The following is a 17089-nucleotide window of genomic DNA, read 5'->3' as shown; positions in this document are numbered from 1 at the left end:
CTAAGGTATAGATAATTCCGGTTTCACATCGGAAGAGCGGCTTTCGCTTGAAAAGTAGTGTGAAGATGCCGAAGTGAGTGTTTCTTTCTATTTCAAAAAATCTGAACCATATTTCGTACATAGCTACTTGTTATTAGGCATCGTAACCGAAAGTGCCAAAAGACTTTATTTTGTACCAATGAGCGTGAACGGGAAGGAAGGAAGCTAGCGTTAGGTTATAATGAAAGAGTCATTCCGCGTGTGTTTTGCTTGTTAGCCTGTTATTAGCCATCGCTGCACTCCAGCACATTCGCCAGCAGCAGCTATGCTAGAGGTGTATCTGCATGGCTAATCCGTTGCGTGGCTGGCAGGCAAAATAACTAGCCAGTTAAACCAAATAGTTAGCTGCTTAGGTAGGGTTAGGTAATTTTATTCTGCAAATGCGTTCGCTAAATACAGGGCCAGTATAGCTACTACGGCAATTCTTTATAAACAGTATGAAGGTTAGCCGTTTCATTTGACTGGCTCGCTAGGTTACCTCAAAGGAGATTGTCCCACCGTTTCTTCTTGGTTTGTTCTCTGCCTGGTTGTGCTAAATCCTGATTTTGGCTATTTTTCTCTTACCAGGTTTTACTGCGATTACTGCGACACCTACCTAACCCATGACTCGGTGAGTTAGAAACCCCTCTCATAATGAATGAAAATGGATCAAATTTCTGACATGCCTCATAAATTTGTGATCTGAGGGATTGTGTCGGACATTGGCATTAATGTCTTAAATATTTACATTCCATCATTGGCATTTAGTAGACGCTCTTATCCAGAGCGACTTGCATGGGTTACAGCTTTTTTTTCAATGTTATCCATTTATACAGCTGGATATTTACTGAGGCAATTGTGTGCTAAGTACCTTGCCCAAGGGTACAGCAGCAGTGCCCCAGAGGGGAATCGCACCGGCAACCTTTCAGTTACGAGTCGTGCTCCTTAACCACGATCTACACTGCCGCCCATTTATTAACAAAACATTTTGTTAATGTTCTTAATTTTGTTCTTTGACTTGTGTGCCTGCTTAATCAATCTTCTGGCCAGTGTAATTTATGAGCTGCGTTAGATGTAGTCACAGTAGTAGGTATATTTATTATTCATTTTAAAGCTGGGTTTTCTCTCTGATTGTTGCCGTGGAGGATTGTTTATGTAGGCATATTCAAATATCAAAACAAAATATTCCTCTGAAAGCTCCGTTATATAAACTAAAAACATGTCACTGTGGGACCTCTTGTAGTTTTAGAGAAGTTACCCATATTATGATGGAGGGAATCATCAAGGCTCTTAAACAAATTGAGAAGAGCCAATGCCTTGTACAGTGATACTTGCCAGAGTCCTGAGAGCTCCTGCTGCCCCTGCTGTGCAGCATGCATTGTCCTGAGCAGACATTTGTGAAGTTCTCACTGATGCTGTTAAGGGTTGGTTATCTCTCAACAGTCTGTTCCCCAACATGGAAGGAATCCCGTCAGGTCTTGACTATGAGAATGAGTGAGCTGGTCCTGCTGGATACCTCCTCTGAGCAGCTTCCAGCGCTGTGCCAGATAACGTTCACTGAAAAAACTGATGCATTCAGAGGCTGGCAGTGTCCCGGGCCTTCACCTGCAGCTTGGCTTTTGAATGTGGGACATACACATGCAATTGGTGTCCCTTCCTCTTTCACTGTGGAGCATGTACATACTATGCCTGCTATATTCTCCTTTCCTAAGTTCATATTCTTGTCTGGTTTGCTCATTGTAAGCCAGGCGAAGACTTTGTTTTGGTGTATTTCTCTTGAAGAAAAGATGTCAGCATCTGGGCAGGAAGTTTGTCTTTGTGGTGATATTTATGGGATCCGAACAATGGAACGGTTCTTTTGTAGATTTTCGCTTACTTCTATAGATTATTTTCAGTCTTTGCAAACGGACAACTCACTTTACAATAAATCATGTCTTTGTAGAGTTACAGTATAAGCCTTGCAAAAAGTTCAACCACAAATTGATCATTACTGAAGATATATATCTGCAATATCAGTCTACACCCACTGCTGCTAGCAGCCATCAGTGAAATCTGAGAGGGTTTTTTCTCAGTGATGTGTGTGAGTGTGGTGTAACTGGTGCCTGTGCTGCTGTATAGTAGCTATTACAGTTTGATATGTCGTCCACTGCAGCAGGCCGGCCTCAGTGTCCTGATCTTTCATCTTCATCCTCGCAGCTTTTTACTCTGCTCCTCAGCGCACATATAACAGAGTCACAGTACAGTGGCAGCGCTGTTATCAATGTGCATTTGAAAGGCTGGGCACTCAGGGATCACCCTGACCCTCTGTGACTGTAGACCTCTGTATTTACCCTTTATATTCACATGGTCAGTTCAGTATGACAGGGAAGATAGATTTACTCTAAGACTTGGCCCTTCTCAGTCCTGCCGTGCCATTTATTTTTTTTAAAAAGGCTTGTTTGCTGCATCAGATTGCTCTTGTCTTCTGTTCAGTGTGGTGGGGTACTTACATTGTGGTTCGGATGGTTACCTGAATTACGCATGCTGTTACTGGTTGTATTTATCTGAAAATGATTGATTCGAGGAAATGTGTTCACTGGCAGCCATCTGTGAGGAAAACGCACTGCAGTGGACGCAAGCACAAGGAGAATGTGAAGGACTACTACCAGAAATGGATGGAAGAGCAGGCCCAGAGCCTCATCGATAAGACCAGTGAGTGGGCGGAGGGCAGGGGCGTGGCACTATGAGCTGCCTGCGTTCAGGGCCCTTTAACGCGCTTTCAGAGTGCCTCTCTCTAGTGTCTCCAGCCGTGTTGCATTACCATTTGCTTCTGTAATGATTGACATTGAGAGCTGCATGTAGCTGTGATTTCTAACATTCTTCACCAGTACATTTGGATGTTTACTCAAGCAGTTTAGATAAAGTGCCTTTCTCAGGGGCACGACAGAAACAGGCCACTTTGGAATGGAACCTGCATTGTAAGCACAGTGTGTGTGTTGTGAAGAGAGGGGCGTTGGAATGCAGTGTGTGTGTTGTGAAGAGAGGGGCATTGACGTTTTCTGCTGTGTTGTGTGTCCTCAGCGGCTGCCTTTCAGCAGGGCAAGATCCCGCCCACACCTTTCCCTGGAGCTCCGCCCCCAGGGGGAGCAATGCTCCCTCCTCCAAACATCAGTGAGTGTGGAGCAGCGCCCAAAGCTCATTGGCCACCTTTCTGTGCACCTACATTTCAGTCCAAACACTGTGTATCCACTCAGATTGGGTGAAAAAAGGGAAATAAAAAAATGCAGGGTTTGGATTTAATAGAGTTTTGACAGTGTGTTCTGCTTTAACTAGAGTTAAATTCAAAACTATTTAATTCACAATTTTTCTTATCAGTGTGTTTCCAAAGAGTGTCTAGAGGGTGCTACTGGTAAAATATTCCAAATTAGTAAAGGGTATTGTTAAGGTGCCCTGATTTAATTAAATTCTCAGATGATATGCTGTGCAAGTAACCAGACATTAAAAAGGCCTTTAACTTAACCTGTTGGGATCATTTCATCTCCCTGAACCACGGTCAGCTGTGCTCTGTTAAAACATTTTTCAGGTGGCCCCCCACGTCCTGGGATGCTGCCAGCGCCCCCTATGGGTGGTCCTCCGATGATGCCCATGATGGGGCCCCCTCCTCACGGTATGATGCCAGGTGGGCCAGGTAAGGCTTCCTCTCAGCTCACACTGGCATTGGCTCAGTCTCTCTGACAGATTTACAGCCAAACGCTGCTGAATGAAATGCCAGTTTTCATTTCCGTAGATTTTCAGTTTGCTGTTCTATCATCTGTATTTAGATATTTACGGCATGTTGTAAATTGTAACGCTGTAATGCACACACATGCATGCATGTATTCGGCCTCACCAAAGCTCTATAATCTGCAGGCCCTGGCATGCGTCCACCGATGGGCGGACCTATGCAAATGATGCCAGGACCCCACATGATGCGCCCACCATCCCGGCCAATGATGCTGTCCGTCAGACCTGGCATGGCCCGACCTGACAGATAGGCCCTGCCCCTCTGCATGCTGACTCCACCCCAACCCAGTGAAAGAAGACTCGGCCAAGCAGACTTTTCACTGTGTTTTCATCTTAATTTTCCCCCTGTGGCCCTGCTCCTCACTGCAGCAACGTATCTGTCCTCCTGCTCTCAGTCCGCATCAGACACATTTTCCTGGGTTTTTCCTCATGGCCACAATCAGCTCAGTGCCCTGAGCACAGCAGTGGGGTTTGAGGTGGGGGTGGCTGTGAGCCCTTTTGTGAGTTTGCAGAAGTGTCAGTGGAACATCAACATTTCTGCCACGGACTCCAGCACACAGCACTGCATTGTGCTGAAATACGATTCGGCTCATAACTGCGGCAGGTTGCAGCATGGATCATTGGTGTTTTATTTTCTTTGCAGATGTTTGTCTCTTGGGTTTATTACATTTTTCCGAGTATGACCTAAACCGCAATGGTTCTATGTTTTATTTTTAGTTAATTGTTTTTACTGAGTTTGCCGTTTTCAACGGGTCTGTTTTTAATAAACTCACAGAGCTGATTGAACCTTGTGTCAGTGCTCTGAGTGGGTTCTGGGTGGGAAGACAGATGATCGCGGGGCCACATTTGCTAAATACGAAGAAATGCGTGTGATGGTTTTAGCATCATTCATTCATTCATTGGGTCAGAGCTGATTGGCTGTGAGGTGACTGGCAGGCTGTTGAAATATCTGTAGATGGCACAGTGAGGGAATCTCAGATCAGAAATCAGAATCTCCACAAAAGCTTCAGTTTGACTCCAAACATCCAGTGAAGGACCTAGGAACCCTACATATTTCCCATCTCCAAGAGGAGCCATTATTATGCTATTAATATATAATATTTGCAGAGACATAAGAGGAGGACTATGGTGAAGCCTGGCTGTGTTTGATTGCATGGAAAACAGTAGTTATTAGTGCTTTGATTTGGGTTGTAATCTGTGGGTTTCGGCTGCATTCAGCGTGAGCCTGGGTAAGGTCTATAGCCACTGTCTGAGTGCATCCCCACCTTCACAGCCTCTGAGGAGGCCCAGCTGAGTCCAGCCTGAATGACAATGCACTCAGCAGGATCTGACCAGCGATGGCACGATGTCCACCTTTTACTGCATACAGTGGTGCAGCAGTTTTTAATCATCAGGTTCTGTTGCAATTTGAAACAAGTGTTCCAGTCTGCAGAGGGATTACTGAGGGAATCATTTACGTGGAAATTACATGAACATAAGAACATATTATAACGAGAACAGGCCATTCGGCCCAACTAAGCTCGCCATTTCTTAATTAAAGAGTATCCAAAACTGCATCAAGTCTAGACTTGAACACAGCAAGGGTCTCTGCCTCAACTACATGACCTGGCAACCCATGTATTGATACCTCTTTGTGTAAAATAATATTTCCTTATATCAGTGCGGAACTTAGTCTTAACTAGTTTCTATTTACTTGTTTTACAGACTGAACTCACCCTAAAAAATCTATTATAGTTAACCTTATTGATTCCTTTTATAAATATAGATACCTCAATTAAATCACCCCTAAGCCTCCTCTTGCTTAGTCTAAATAGGTTAAGTAACTTGAGTCTTTCCTCGTGGCTTTTATATTTCATGCCAGGAACTAATTTAGTTGCCCTTCTCTGAACCTTTTCAAGAACTTCGATATCTTTTTTATAGTGCGGTGCCCAGAACTGCACACAGTATTCCAGGTGCGGTCTGACTAAGGCATTGTATAATTTCAATATAACCTCTTTAGATTTATACTCAATACTTTTGGCTGTATATCCCAGCATCCTGTTGGCTATTTTTACTGCTACAGCACAATGCCTAGATCCTGTTGAGCTTGTCTCAGCTATTAATCCCAAGTCTTTTTCAAATTGAGCACATTCTAGTTTTTTCCAGTCATGAAGTAGTCTTGTCTAAGGTTCTTATTTCCCACATGCAAGACTTTACATTTATCTAAATTGAATGTCACCTGCCAGGTATCTGCCCAATTTTATGCTGTTTAGGTCTTCCTGTATTACCTTAGTTGATTCTATACTGTTGGCTAGACCCCCTAGTTTTGTGTCATCTGCAAATTTTACTATTTTACTACTAATCTCTGCATCAAGATCATTTATGTATGTAAGAAATAGCAAAGGCCCCAACACCGATCCCTGCGGGACTCCACTTCGTACAGGACCCTGCTCTGATACAATTCCTCCCACAGTTACAGTCTGCTTTCTATTAGACAACCAACTTCGAACCCACATGCGAAGAGCAAAGGTGGAGTGAGATGCAGTACTTACTATAACAGCACTACAGTTAAAGGAAAAAGACAATCACGTCACATGCAGTAACTTGCATGAAGAAATTTTTCTTTATTGCCCAGTTAGACTTGATCAGTAATTTCAATACACAGGGAGAAGTCAACAAAACTTTTAATGACTATTTACTCACAGTAAATTCACAAAAGACCATCATACACGACAGAGCTCAATCGTTTGAGTAAAAAAATCTGAACACAGAAAACAGACGTGTCACTTTGCTAATTTTGCAATAAAAAGTTCAGCCCGCTGTCTCTCCAGAAACACGTCAGGTGTCCGTACGCCCGCTGCTTTGTGAGGAAGGTCAGGCAAACAGCAGAGTGACACCTGCGGCTCTCGGACCGGGCTGGTTCCAGCGCTGAGCTCCATGGCATGCGGGCTCCAGCACTGAACCCCACAGCGTGTGGGCTCCAGCCGGCTCAGTGGAATAGGATGTTCTTGAACTTGGTGTTGGGGATCTGGTCTCTGCTCTTCAGCCTCCTCACCGCCTCCCTCATGTGTTTCGGCTGCAGGGGCGGCGTCTCGCCCCACTTCTCACAAACATCTAGGGCTGCGAGGGCCAATCAATACACAGGGAGCGTAAGTGACAGCCAGGCAACAGGCAGCACCTCCTGCTGAAGCCTGATTGGAGGAGAGTGCTGCTCCTCCAATACACACTGTCCTCTGATTGGTCAGGATTATTTGCTGCTTCTGTAACCACTGTACTTTCCGCAAAGAGCTTGTTGAAGGCACTGGAGAGGAATCTTAACAAAAAAACATGAGCCTTTTCTGTTCATTAGAATCGTTCCAGACTCTGTAAATATTTACAGTAAGTGTACAACAGTGCTCAGACAGGGTGTAGTTTATTTCAAGATTACCCCGTTTGAAATGTGATGTGTCAGTAATCCAGCCACAGAGGCCTCTCCATCATTTTATTTTACAGTAAATCCAGTGTTCACCTAGCTCCGCCTCCCTGCTGGTGATGTCACACTCACCTTCCTCAACCACCTCCCCAACGAACACCTTGGAGATGCCAGACATGGCGATGACCACATTCTGAGAGACGGAGGAGCCGGTGATGGACTGAATCAGCTGAAACCAAACACACAGCGTTCTGTTGGCACGTGCCACCGGACAGCATTACAGACCGCAGCGTAATTCTCTGCCCGACGCGAGTCCGGCTGGCTGGACAGCCCGGTCTCCTGCACAAAGCCTTACCCGTTTAATCGCTGCCTTTGGGAAAGCAGAGCGCCTGTACATCTCGTAGCGGTTCAGCTGCTCTTCAGAGAACGACGACACTAAAACCCTTCAAACAAAATAAAACAAATGATTCTGAACACTGGAGGCAGAGGGACGCTGTGTTTATACAGCTAACCAAAGCTGGGCTACTTCCGTTTCCATTTTCCCGCTGGACTCACTGCATCTTCTGGATCTCGTCCTCGTCCACCTTCTGCCGCTTCTCCTTCTTCTTCTCAGGCTCCACTTTCAGTTTTTTGGCAGGAGGTGGGTGGAGGCCGGAGGAGCCCTGCCCCTCATCTCCGGCGCCAGAGTCCTTGAACAGCCCCTGGGGGTGATGACAATGTAGCAGTTACTCCTGGAGGACTGAAGCTGCTCCTGGGTTTAACGCTTTTTCTCTGTTTGTTAGATTCCCCGGCTCAGGCCCTACACTCGCGCAGGAGAGCGGAAGCGAGGTGAACACTTCCTATAACACTCGCAGCTAGCGGCAGCGTCACCTGAGCAACTCGCAACCAGCAGCAGCGTCACCTGAGCAACTCGCAACCAGCAGCAGCGTCACCTGAGCAACTCGCAGGTGCCTGAGGAATCACAGGGTACCTGAGGCAGGTAAGACAAGCAACCCCTGCTGACACCCCCCCCATCCCCGGCGGAACCAGGCCAGTCTGTTCTGCTGATGCGTGACAGCAGTCAGTGTTAGGAAATGACACAGTCAGTTACAGACCTGCACCACAGAGCTCAGCTAGCGCTCAAGCAGAGTGCCTTGCTGACTGAGCCACTCTGTCTCCTGCCACTCCCTGTTTAAAATAAGACTGGCAGCAGTACGTATAGCAAACCTCCCACGCAGCCTGCATGCCTCAGGACACACCCAGCTGGGGATAATACACCAAACAGAAATGACCCAGACCACTGAGGGTCTGCCGAACGCATAAACACAGTGACAGTCTGCGGAGGAGCTGGGCTGCAGACAGAGCCCACAGCCGCTGTGCCTTTAAGAAACCAGACCGCCTCTGTGTAAAGACCCTCAGCCCCTCTCCAGCCTCATAAACAGCACACCATCAGACCCAGTCTCTCAGACACAGAAAACTCCAAGATGCCCCATTGTTTTGGCCCACCTACGCAGCCAGATCAGTGTGTACAGGCCCTGGTCCTGCAGACATACCCTGCATGCTGGTTTGTGCCCCAGTTAAGCTCTAATTATGTTTGATTGAGCAGGTTAGACTGCTAACGGCGTGCTCCCGGGACCCGAGCTGGAAAAAGCGGGTCTAATGGTTTCCACACAGTGGACGCTGATGATCTGATCAACCATCCAGGTGTAACAGAAATGAGCGGATCTGCCCCTGCGCGTTACGCTCAGCGCATCTCGGCGATGCACAGGTCATATGAACAGCGCATGTTAGTGTAGTGTTAGATTTTGGATGCAGAACTGGAGTTATGTCAGCGCTGTGACAGCAGACCAGCGCGGCAGCGGTACGTGCAAACTAAAAACCCATCCTTTCCATAGCACATTAACTGAATGCAATTTCAGTCCAGCAATCAATTACTACAAGTTGCCAACCCTGTGTAACCTATTGCATGATATATATTGCAATATTAACACACAACACAAAGCGATCATGTAAGAGGACAGCTAACTAAACACTAGAGTTAATTTCAGGATACCGTTTTATCGTCCTCTTTATCTTGACTAAGCAGCGCTGCGTCGGTGGAGGCCGGGTCCGCCGCTGCGCTTTCGCCCGCTTCAGCCTCGCCCTCCGGCCGCGGCAGCTCCTCCGGGGGCAGCCCCGGCTCAGAGCCCCCGTCCTTCTTCACTTGAGCCGGGTCAGCCATTTTCCCACGTTGTCTGTCTGCTTAAGAGTTTTAAAATGCGCATTCAGAATTTCACACGCGTGTGAAACAGACAGTTCAGATGAATTCTGCAAGCTGACCACCGCAGTTACACCAGCGCAAATCTCTGTTAAAACTGGCGAGCTAGCTGCCTCTCCGGCTGGCTAACAGTGCTTTCATACCTTTAGCTAACTAGACCAGCTGATACCTGTGATCATCACACAACAGTGCTTACACTCTGAAACATAGTATGCTGTTCGATAACACTGGCTAAGCGACGCGTAGCATACTTGCTGCTATGGCTAACGTTAGCTAGCTGCCTACATCTAAGAGTCAACCAATTGCATCAGGCAATTACCGCACAGAGCTAGCTAAATGTATGTGTATAGATTTAACGTTTTAGCTATTAGATTTCGCAGAAGAATAGGTAAACTTGCCTTTCTGACCAGCAGCAGAGAGTTCACCGCCTCATTCCAACAACAACCAGGCACACAGGCAACCAAACCCCAGCGCACTTCCTCTTCCCGTCTGAATGAACTCTGCTCGTCATTTCCTACCATGCGGGACAGAGCGCTGCGGGGCTGCGTGCGTGCGTGCGGCGCTGGGTGTGTGCGCTGCGGAGTGCGTGCGGTGCTGGGTGTGTGCGCTGCGGAGTGCGTGCGGTGCGGGGCTGCGTGCGTGCGTGCGGTGCTGGGTGTGTGCGCTGCGGAGTGCGTGCGGTGCGGGGCTGCGTGCGTGCGTGCGGTGCTGGGTGTGTGCGCTGCGGGGCTGCGTGCGGTGCGGGGCTGCGTGCGTGCGTGCGGCACTGGGTGTGTGCGCTGCGGAGTGCGTGCGGTGCTGGGTGTGTGCGCTGCGGGGCTGCGTGCGGTGCGGGGCTGCGTGCGTGCGTGCGGTGCTGGGTGTGTGCGCTGCGGAGTGCGTGCGGTGCGGGGGTGCGTGCGTGCGTGCGTGCGGTGCCCGCCTTAGGGAGGGGGAGATGGAGTAACAATCTCATTATTTAGGGAAAAACGCCCAAATAATAGCCAAATTTAGAGGTCACTGACCTCTAATATATGGCAGGAAAATGGCGGCAAGAATCTGCTACATTTTCACAGTTACAGTAATCACAATAAAATGGTAACTATGACCACATGAATGCATGAATGAATGAATGAACACAAAGGCAACAGTATGACTCATTGTCATTACATTGCATTACATGGAAAGAAGAAAGCAGTACTGATCCTGGAGTACCAGAGATGTTTCTCATTTTTATTCATTTTCCTGCAATAATTCGTCATAATTATAGATTAAAATACTCTCGTTAAGAACACACACGTCCTTCACTCCAGGACCATAATCCATGACATAATTGCTATTATCTGTTATTTCATATTTTCTGTTGTTCTACTCACATAAATAATACATGCATGCATTGTCTATTGTATGTATGTTCATTATCTAGCCAAAATGGAGAGGTTCTAATGTTTAAGCCAGAAATAACACAAGTGCTTTGCAAAGAGTTCTGAAATGACATGAAATGTGGCATAATGACGCCATGCTAACTGCAGGAAGTGACGTTATAGAAGCAGCAATCGAAGGAAGTTTTCTCATTGATGCTAATAAGAAAGTTTCCCCGAAGCGACGGGAGTCCAGCTGCTGCTCCCGCTGCTGTGGCCGCTGCCGCCGGAGAGCGGGGACTGACCGCGCATCTGTTCCGCGTTTTAGGTTGGGAAACGAGCATAAAGGAATTGCTTTGAAACAGCTGCCGGAATATATATTCCCTTTCTCCCCGTGTCCTTTCTCCAGATGAGATGGGGAAAGAGCAAGAGCTACTGGAGGCGGCCCGCACAGGGAATCTTGCCGCCGTTGAGAAGCTGCTGTCCGGGAGGCGGCAGTCAGCAGGGACCGGCAGCGGCTCCAGATCCAGCCTACTCAGGTGAGCGGGGCAGACGCCGGTGTCAGGCAGGACGCGGCGCGGGGAGGCGGGCCAGCCATTCGGCCGAAGCGCACTTTATTATCTTATTATTATAAGATATTATAATGTATTATGTTATTTCTGTTTTACAGATGGATGGTGGAAATTTATGCATTTAATGTCGTTTAATAACAGGAGTGTCAAACATGCTAACTTTTATTTACCGATACAAGCTGCACAAGCCGAGAGCTTTCATTTGCGCTCCCCCCTGCTGTCGCATGCTATATTATGGGACCCTGGCCATCACATGGCAATTGTCAGTTTCTTTAATATATTTGCTTGTGTTTTAAGTATCGCCCCCATCTGCTTCGTGATCCTTAATATCAACACCAGTCTCTGGCGTGCACTTGCGCGAAGGAATTCTTTGTTTAAAAGTGATGATGAATAAATCATTAAAATAGTGCTGCATTTAAGAAGAAGCTTGTTCGCGCGCCAATTGTTTTATCTAAGACGAAGAAACAATGCATTTTCCTTTTTACATTTTGTTACGTATTATTTTTGTTATTAACTTTTAAATGCAAACATTGAGTAATGCAAGTGAATGATGAAACGGCCCTTTTAAACTCATCACTTAAACCCCATTCTAATTCCCCGTAAATCTGTCAGAAGACATTAGGGTAATATACCGAGGGGGCGTGCGGGAAGGCAGAGTCATCGCGAAACCAATGGAAAGAGCTGTCAGCGCGAAATGGGTCACGATTATTCCCCTGATCTTTCATATGGATTTCTTCGGTTTAAGTGATTGCTGTCTTAATGCGATGCAGTCTGGGTGGCTTTCTCATTCGCACGCTCCTTCACTTATCGAGCGTGTGGTAGATTTAGCCCGTTCATCCGCAGACTGACGGCCCGTCGGCGCTGAGCGGAGCGCCTTCCTCCCTCTGCATGTGTGATGCGTGTGCGCGCTTACGGTCACATCAAACGGCATGTTCGCTCATGACGAGGCTGACACGAACACGGCTGTGTTTGGCTTTCTCCTTCGTTGGCCTTTTGATTGATTGACGATTAAAATTATTTGTGTTAGCCTATTACTATCAAATTTATGTTGCACTGTACTGCAGTTTCAGGGTTATCTTGGTGAGCAAAACAAATAAACCATCTACACCAACTAGACTGTCATTTCTAAAATGGAAACGACGTTTAAAAGACATACATTATCTAATGGTTTAATTGTTACATTCGTCCTTGAAATAGGCCGTTTGAGGAAGTGGATGTTGCAGCCGTCTTTTCTGTTGTCTGATGAACAAGATGTCCTAGATAATGTTCTCTGGCTGCCCCTCGGTGTAAAAGAAAGAAAAAAATGAGTTGATGTTACAAAAACAGCCAGCACCACATTCCTGACTCGGTGATGTGCAGTTCGGCAGAAGTGCTCATTCTGAATATCAAGTGGGACTAAATTCTAATAACCATGCCAGGCTAATAATGTTCTGTGATAGCAAATCTGTGTTACAAGTGCCAGAGAAATCCAATTGTTTGTTGTTGTGGCAATGATATAACAGAGGTGATACATCACAGAAAGTATACTTATTAATCTCCACAGTGTTTGAAGCAATTACATTAAATGCTCTTAATGGGAAACGTGATTCAGGAACATTATGCCCTCTGGACATCCCTCTCCCTCTTCAGAGAGTGCCAGAAACATGCTGGGGAAGTCATTGTATCGTCTGGTTATGTCTGCCAGGCCTGATCAATGGCTGGCAGGGCTCCACAGAAGGACTGATGAGGCTTGCATGCTTCTGAAGTAAGTGAGTGGAGGGCTGGGAAGAGTGTGCCAGCTTTCTGTCTCTTCTCCCCGCGGGGTGGTCAGTGCCATCGTCCCTGGCTCCACACCCCCCCCCCCCCTTCCTGCTGTCTTTCATTCTGAGGGCAGCTCCGTGTCTCAGAGTGACTCATATTAAGCATCATGCAACAATGTGCACAGCGTTACCTTGTCTTCAGATTTCAATTTAATTCAATTTTATTTGTATAGCGCTTTTTACAACACAAGTTGTCACAAAGCAGCTTTACATTGTTCCCAGGACTGAGACCCCCTGAGAGCAAGCCTAAGGCAACAGTGGCAAGGAAAAACTCCCTAAGTAACAGGAAGAAACCTTGAGCAGCACCCAGCTCAGAGGAGGACCCCATCTGCTTCTGGCCGGCACTGGGCAGATAGCATTAGAGAGAGACTTAAAAGTTGTACAATGTATTTTATGACATTTAAGATTGAATAGACAGTAGCAATTAGCAACAGAGTAACTATAAAATGTATCCTAGAATGTCTGGTTCTTGGCACGCAGTTGGCTTGATAGGCAGGGCAGCGAGGTAGCAGGACTGGAAATCAGGATGTGACACTTGGGCTACAGCTCCAGGCAGGAGCTTGGAGCAGGGACAGGAAACATGTTTCCTGTCCCTGCATGTTAAGTGCAGAAATGGAGACAAAAAGGCATAAAGGCAAAAAAGGGGGGGAACAGAGGGGGGAAGAGGGGAAGAGGGATGCATGTGTGATTTGCCTGTTTGATTTGTCTGTAACTGATCTGCTGTTTTTCCTTGGGGCATTCTGTAGGTTGGGCTTTCTGTGGTCAGTGATAGTTTAAAGAGTTAGTATTCTGTCAGAAGCAGTGTGAAGGAGACCCCAGTGAGGAAGTGTGAGTGGTCTGCCTCACATGGCTGTGAAGGAGCCTTCCTGTAATTTGGAATTGAAATTGACTTGTGTATTCAGTAGTATATTTTTATACGTTGAGTGAATCAATGTTTAATGGTTACAGCTGAGAATCCTTGCGGGGCTGGGAGACAGGGGAGGGGTCGTGTATGTGGTGCTGGCAGTGCAGGGGCCTGTTTGGGTGAATTATAAAACAAACTGTCGCAATGTATTTCATGTAGTAACAGAGCGCAAATCTTTCCCTCCCAGTGAAACAGTGGCTGTTTCATTTCTCTCATTTATTTCACATTTAAACCATCTGCCGCCATGTGGCTAAACATGACCGCTGTTAGCAGCTCAACGCTCGCTCTTAGCGAAGATGCCTCCATGCCGTGGTGTTTTCCAGCTGGGTAATCTGCTGAAGCCATCATGTTTATTTCCTGGCTAAGGATATGATATGATATGAAGGATATGGTGGCAGTGTCTGCCCTGGGTGTGAAGCTGCAGGGCTCAGGTTACAGGTGCCCTGGACGGTTTCCTTCTGCTGTGAGTGAAAGGCAGGAGGAATCTGTCATCCATTAAATCTGTCATCAGCTGAGCTATGAGATCATTCACTCAGTGCAGTATGTCATTGTGCAGTCAAAGCATGCTAGAGTGAAACTGTATTGTCAGTGAATGTGTCAGTATTGTGGATGATGTGTCCTCTGTTAGGGAACACATTTACACATGCTGAAAAAGATGTTCTTATCAATTTAATCTCTAAAATGGAAAAAGGTTGGAATTGAGGCATTTCTTTATTCTTGGTCTGATGGCGGAGGCACAGGGTTGTGAGTTTGTGTTACCCATGGCTGCTGTCTCTCTCGCTGTCCTCATGCTGGTCACGCTGACCGTCCGAGCTGCTGCAGCTCCTGCGCTGAACGAAGCCTCTGTGTGCTGACGCTCTTACAGACTGAACACACGTGCTGAACACACGTGCAGGACACACATGCTGAACACATGCTGAACACACATGCAGGACACACATGCAGGACACACATGCTGAACACACATGCAGGACACACGTGCTGAACACACATGCAGGACACACATGCAGGACACACATGCTGAACACACATGCTGAACACACATGCTGAACAAACATGCAGGACACACGTGCTGAACACACATGCAGGACACATGCTGAACACACATGCAGGACACACGTGCTGAACACACATGCAGGACACATGCTGAACACACATGCAGGACACACATGCAGGACACATGCTGAACACACATGCAGGACACACATGCTGAACACATGCTGAACACACATGCTGAACACACATGCTGAACACATGCTGAACACACATGCTGAACACACATGCAGGACACACATGCAGGACACAGCAGCCCTCTGCCTTGCTTTGGATAAAAGCGTCTGCTAAATAAATAAATGTAAATGTAAATGTGATGACCCTCTTGTGTGGCTGCCCACAGGTGGAGTCTGACAGCCAGTGGCTGTACCTGGCAGGTGCACACCTGTTTTGCGGAACCTTTGCGTCTGTAGGTGTGGCATGCTGAGCAGGCAGCAGCACAGTAACAGCAGGCTGCAGGTGACTGATGACATCACTGTGCCATGGAGAGGCATGGCCCATGCAGGACACCCCTGGGAGGGGCTAAATACGCCAGCCTGCGTGCTGATTGGCTCTTGGACAGATACCCTTACTTGACACATGCCTGGAATTCACCTCCTGAATTTAATAAATGGATTATTTTTTAAGGGTTTGTTACGCCAAGTATATGCCATAATAATTATAATGAGATTGGCCTTTCCTTTAATCCACAAAAACTGAATTAATTACAGTAGTGATTAAGGGCTTGATGCAGGTGAGTGAAATTCAGAAAAAATTAAATTGTAGTTAAATATAGTATGATTAAATATAATACCAAAAAGAGTTTTCCCTAAATGAAGACAGTGGATAATGAGTGGCTTCAGTTCTGCCACTGTCAAAGAAAGAACTATTTTGAGTTTCATGACTAGAATATTTTCGCAAGTTTACTTGTCTTGAACAGAGATATTTGCAGAACGGCCTTTTCACAGACAGGTCTCGGCGTAGCGACTGGCCGAGCGAGAGGAGGGGCCAGTAGGGGAGAGCTGATTGGGAGAGCGATGCGAACATCACGCCAGCGTCCTGCAGAGAGGCTGGGGTTGCCTCTCAGTGCTCACATACCCCGCACTCAGGGGGATTTGGTCATTCTTTTGCTTTCATTTTGTCTCTCTTTCACCTCACAAACCCCCTATCCGTTTCCTGTCTCTGATTCCATACATGGTACAAGTGTTGAAGAATGTAGGGTCATGTGTGTAATGAACTCAGACAGTTGTGTGTGGAGTGTGGTTGTGGGGAGCTGGGGGGACACAGCGTGGTCGGGTCGGTGTTGCTGTGCCAGACAGCGGCAGTGTCAGGCTCCTTGAAAGCATCCCTGTCCCTGAGCTCCAGTGTGGCGCTGCCGGTAACCCTTGATTTCCGGGTGTAGGGGTGTCAGTTTTCCTGCTCTTTACCAAGCTGGCAGCTCCCCCCCACCTATCTCTGTTCCAGCATCCTAGGTCAATCCCCCCACCCCACCCATTATTTGAGGGCCCTGACACCCTGAGCCTGTGTCCTTACTGTGTCTTACATACCGAGTGTAAAGAAGACCCCCCCTTCTTGTCTTTAGAGTTGGTTGGGTCCGGCATCACTGACGGCTGCTCTGCGGGCAGGAAGAGAGAGACGTTGATTTAGCAGGACAGCTCCAACTGCGTGCTGCATAATGACGGCCTTATACTGCTGTGGGGAAAGTACTGCTTCAATGGCCAGCATTGGGCAGGGGGCTTTGTGTGAGAAATCTCTCTGCCACAGAGGGGGTGGGGCTCAGTGTAGGGCCCCACCCCTGACAGCAGAGGGTGTCACCATGGTGATGATGATGTCATGGGTCTGGCATGCAGGGGCATCAGGAAACATTATTGGCCATGATGTCATCATGGGTGCAGTATGCAGGGAGGTGGGCAGTGTGCTGGAGGGGATGTGAGGGGAAGATGGCAATCACAGCATCAGAGCATCACAACATCACAGCATCACACCACTGCATCACTGCATCACATCACAGAATCACATCACAGAATCACAGCAT

General features: G+C 47.2%; 3 protein-coding genes across 4 annotated transcripts in view; 2 read left to right on the top strand and 1 right to left on the bottom strand.

The window, feature by feature from the left end:
- The first annotated feature begins 32 nt into the window (after window positions 1-32).
- Window positions 33-4468, top strand: LOC118778770 (U1 small nuclear ribonucleoprotein C). The gene is made up of 6 exons (XM_036530476.1): window positions 33-73; window positions 607-649; window positions 2601-2709; window positions 3079-3168; window positions 3581-3685; window positions 3907-4468. The coding sequence occupies exons 1-6, from the start codon at window positions 66-68 to the stop codon at window positions 4029-4031; spliced, it is 480 nt and encodes a 159-aa protein (XP_036386369.1). The 5' UTR covers window positions 33-65; the 3' UTR covers window positions 4032-4468.
- Window positions 4469-6393: 1925 nt separating this feature from the next.
- taf11 (TAF11 RNA polymerase II, TATA box binding protein (TBP)-associated factor) lies at window positions 6394-9887 on the bottom strand. 2 transcript variants are annotated; one of them, XM_036530470.1, is made up of 6 exons: window positions 9806-9887; window positions 9204-9391; window positions 7727-7872; window positions 7527-7614; window positions 7304-7400; window positions 6394-6879 (listed from the first exon to the last, which is right to left on the bottom strand). In XM_036530470.1, the coding sequence occupies exons 2-6, from the start codon at window positions 9369-9371 to the stop codon at window positions 6749-6751; spliced, it is 630 nt and encodes a 209-aa protein (XP_036386363.1). In that variant the 5' UTR covers window positions 9372-9391; window positions 9806-9887; the 3' UTR covers window positions 6394-6748. The 2 variants fall into 2 exon arrangements, with proteins under 2 accessions (XP_036386363.1, XP_036386362.1); XM_036530469.1 differs by having other exon boundaries at window positions 9204-9388.
- A 1102-nt stretch (window positions 9888-10989) lies between these two features.
- LOC118779654 (ankyrin repeat and SAM domain-containing protein 1A-like) overlaps window positions 10990-17089 on the top strand; it is a 44935-nt gene continuing 38835 nt past the window's right edge. The window contains exon 1 of the mRNA XM_036531831.1: window positions 10990-11286. Within this exon, the coding sequence (XP_036387724.1) occupies window positions 11162-11286 (125 nt within the window). The 5' untranslated portion in view covers window positions 10990-11161. The remainder of the gene's footprint in view (window positions 11287-17089) is intronic.

This window comes from Megalops cyprinoides, chromosome 6 (assembly GCF_013368585.1).
Source record: "Megalops cyprinoides isolate fMegCyp1 chromosome 6, fMegCyp1.pri, whole genome shotgun sequence".
Lineage (NCBI taxonomy): Eukaryota > Metazoa > Chordata > Actinopteri > Elopiformes > Megalopidae > Megalops > Megalops cyprinoides.
Note: the sequence above shows the minus strand (reverse complement) of the source record. Positions and strands in the feature narration are given on the sequence as shown.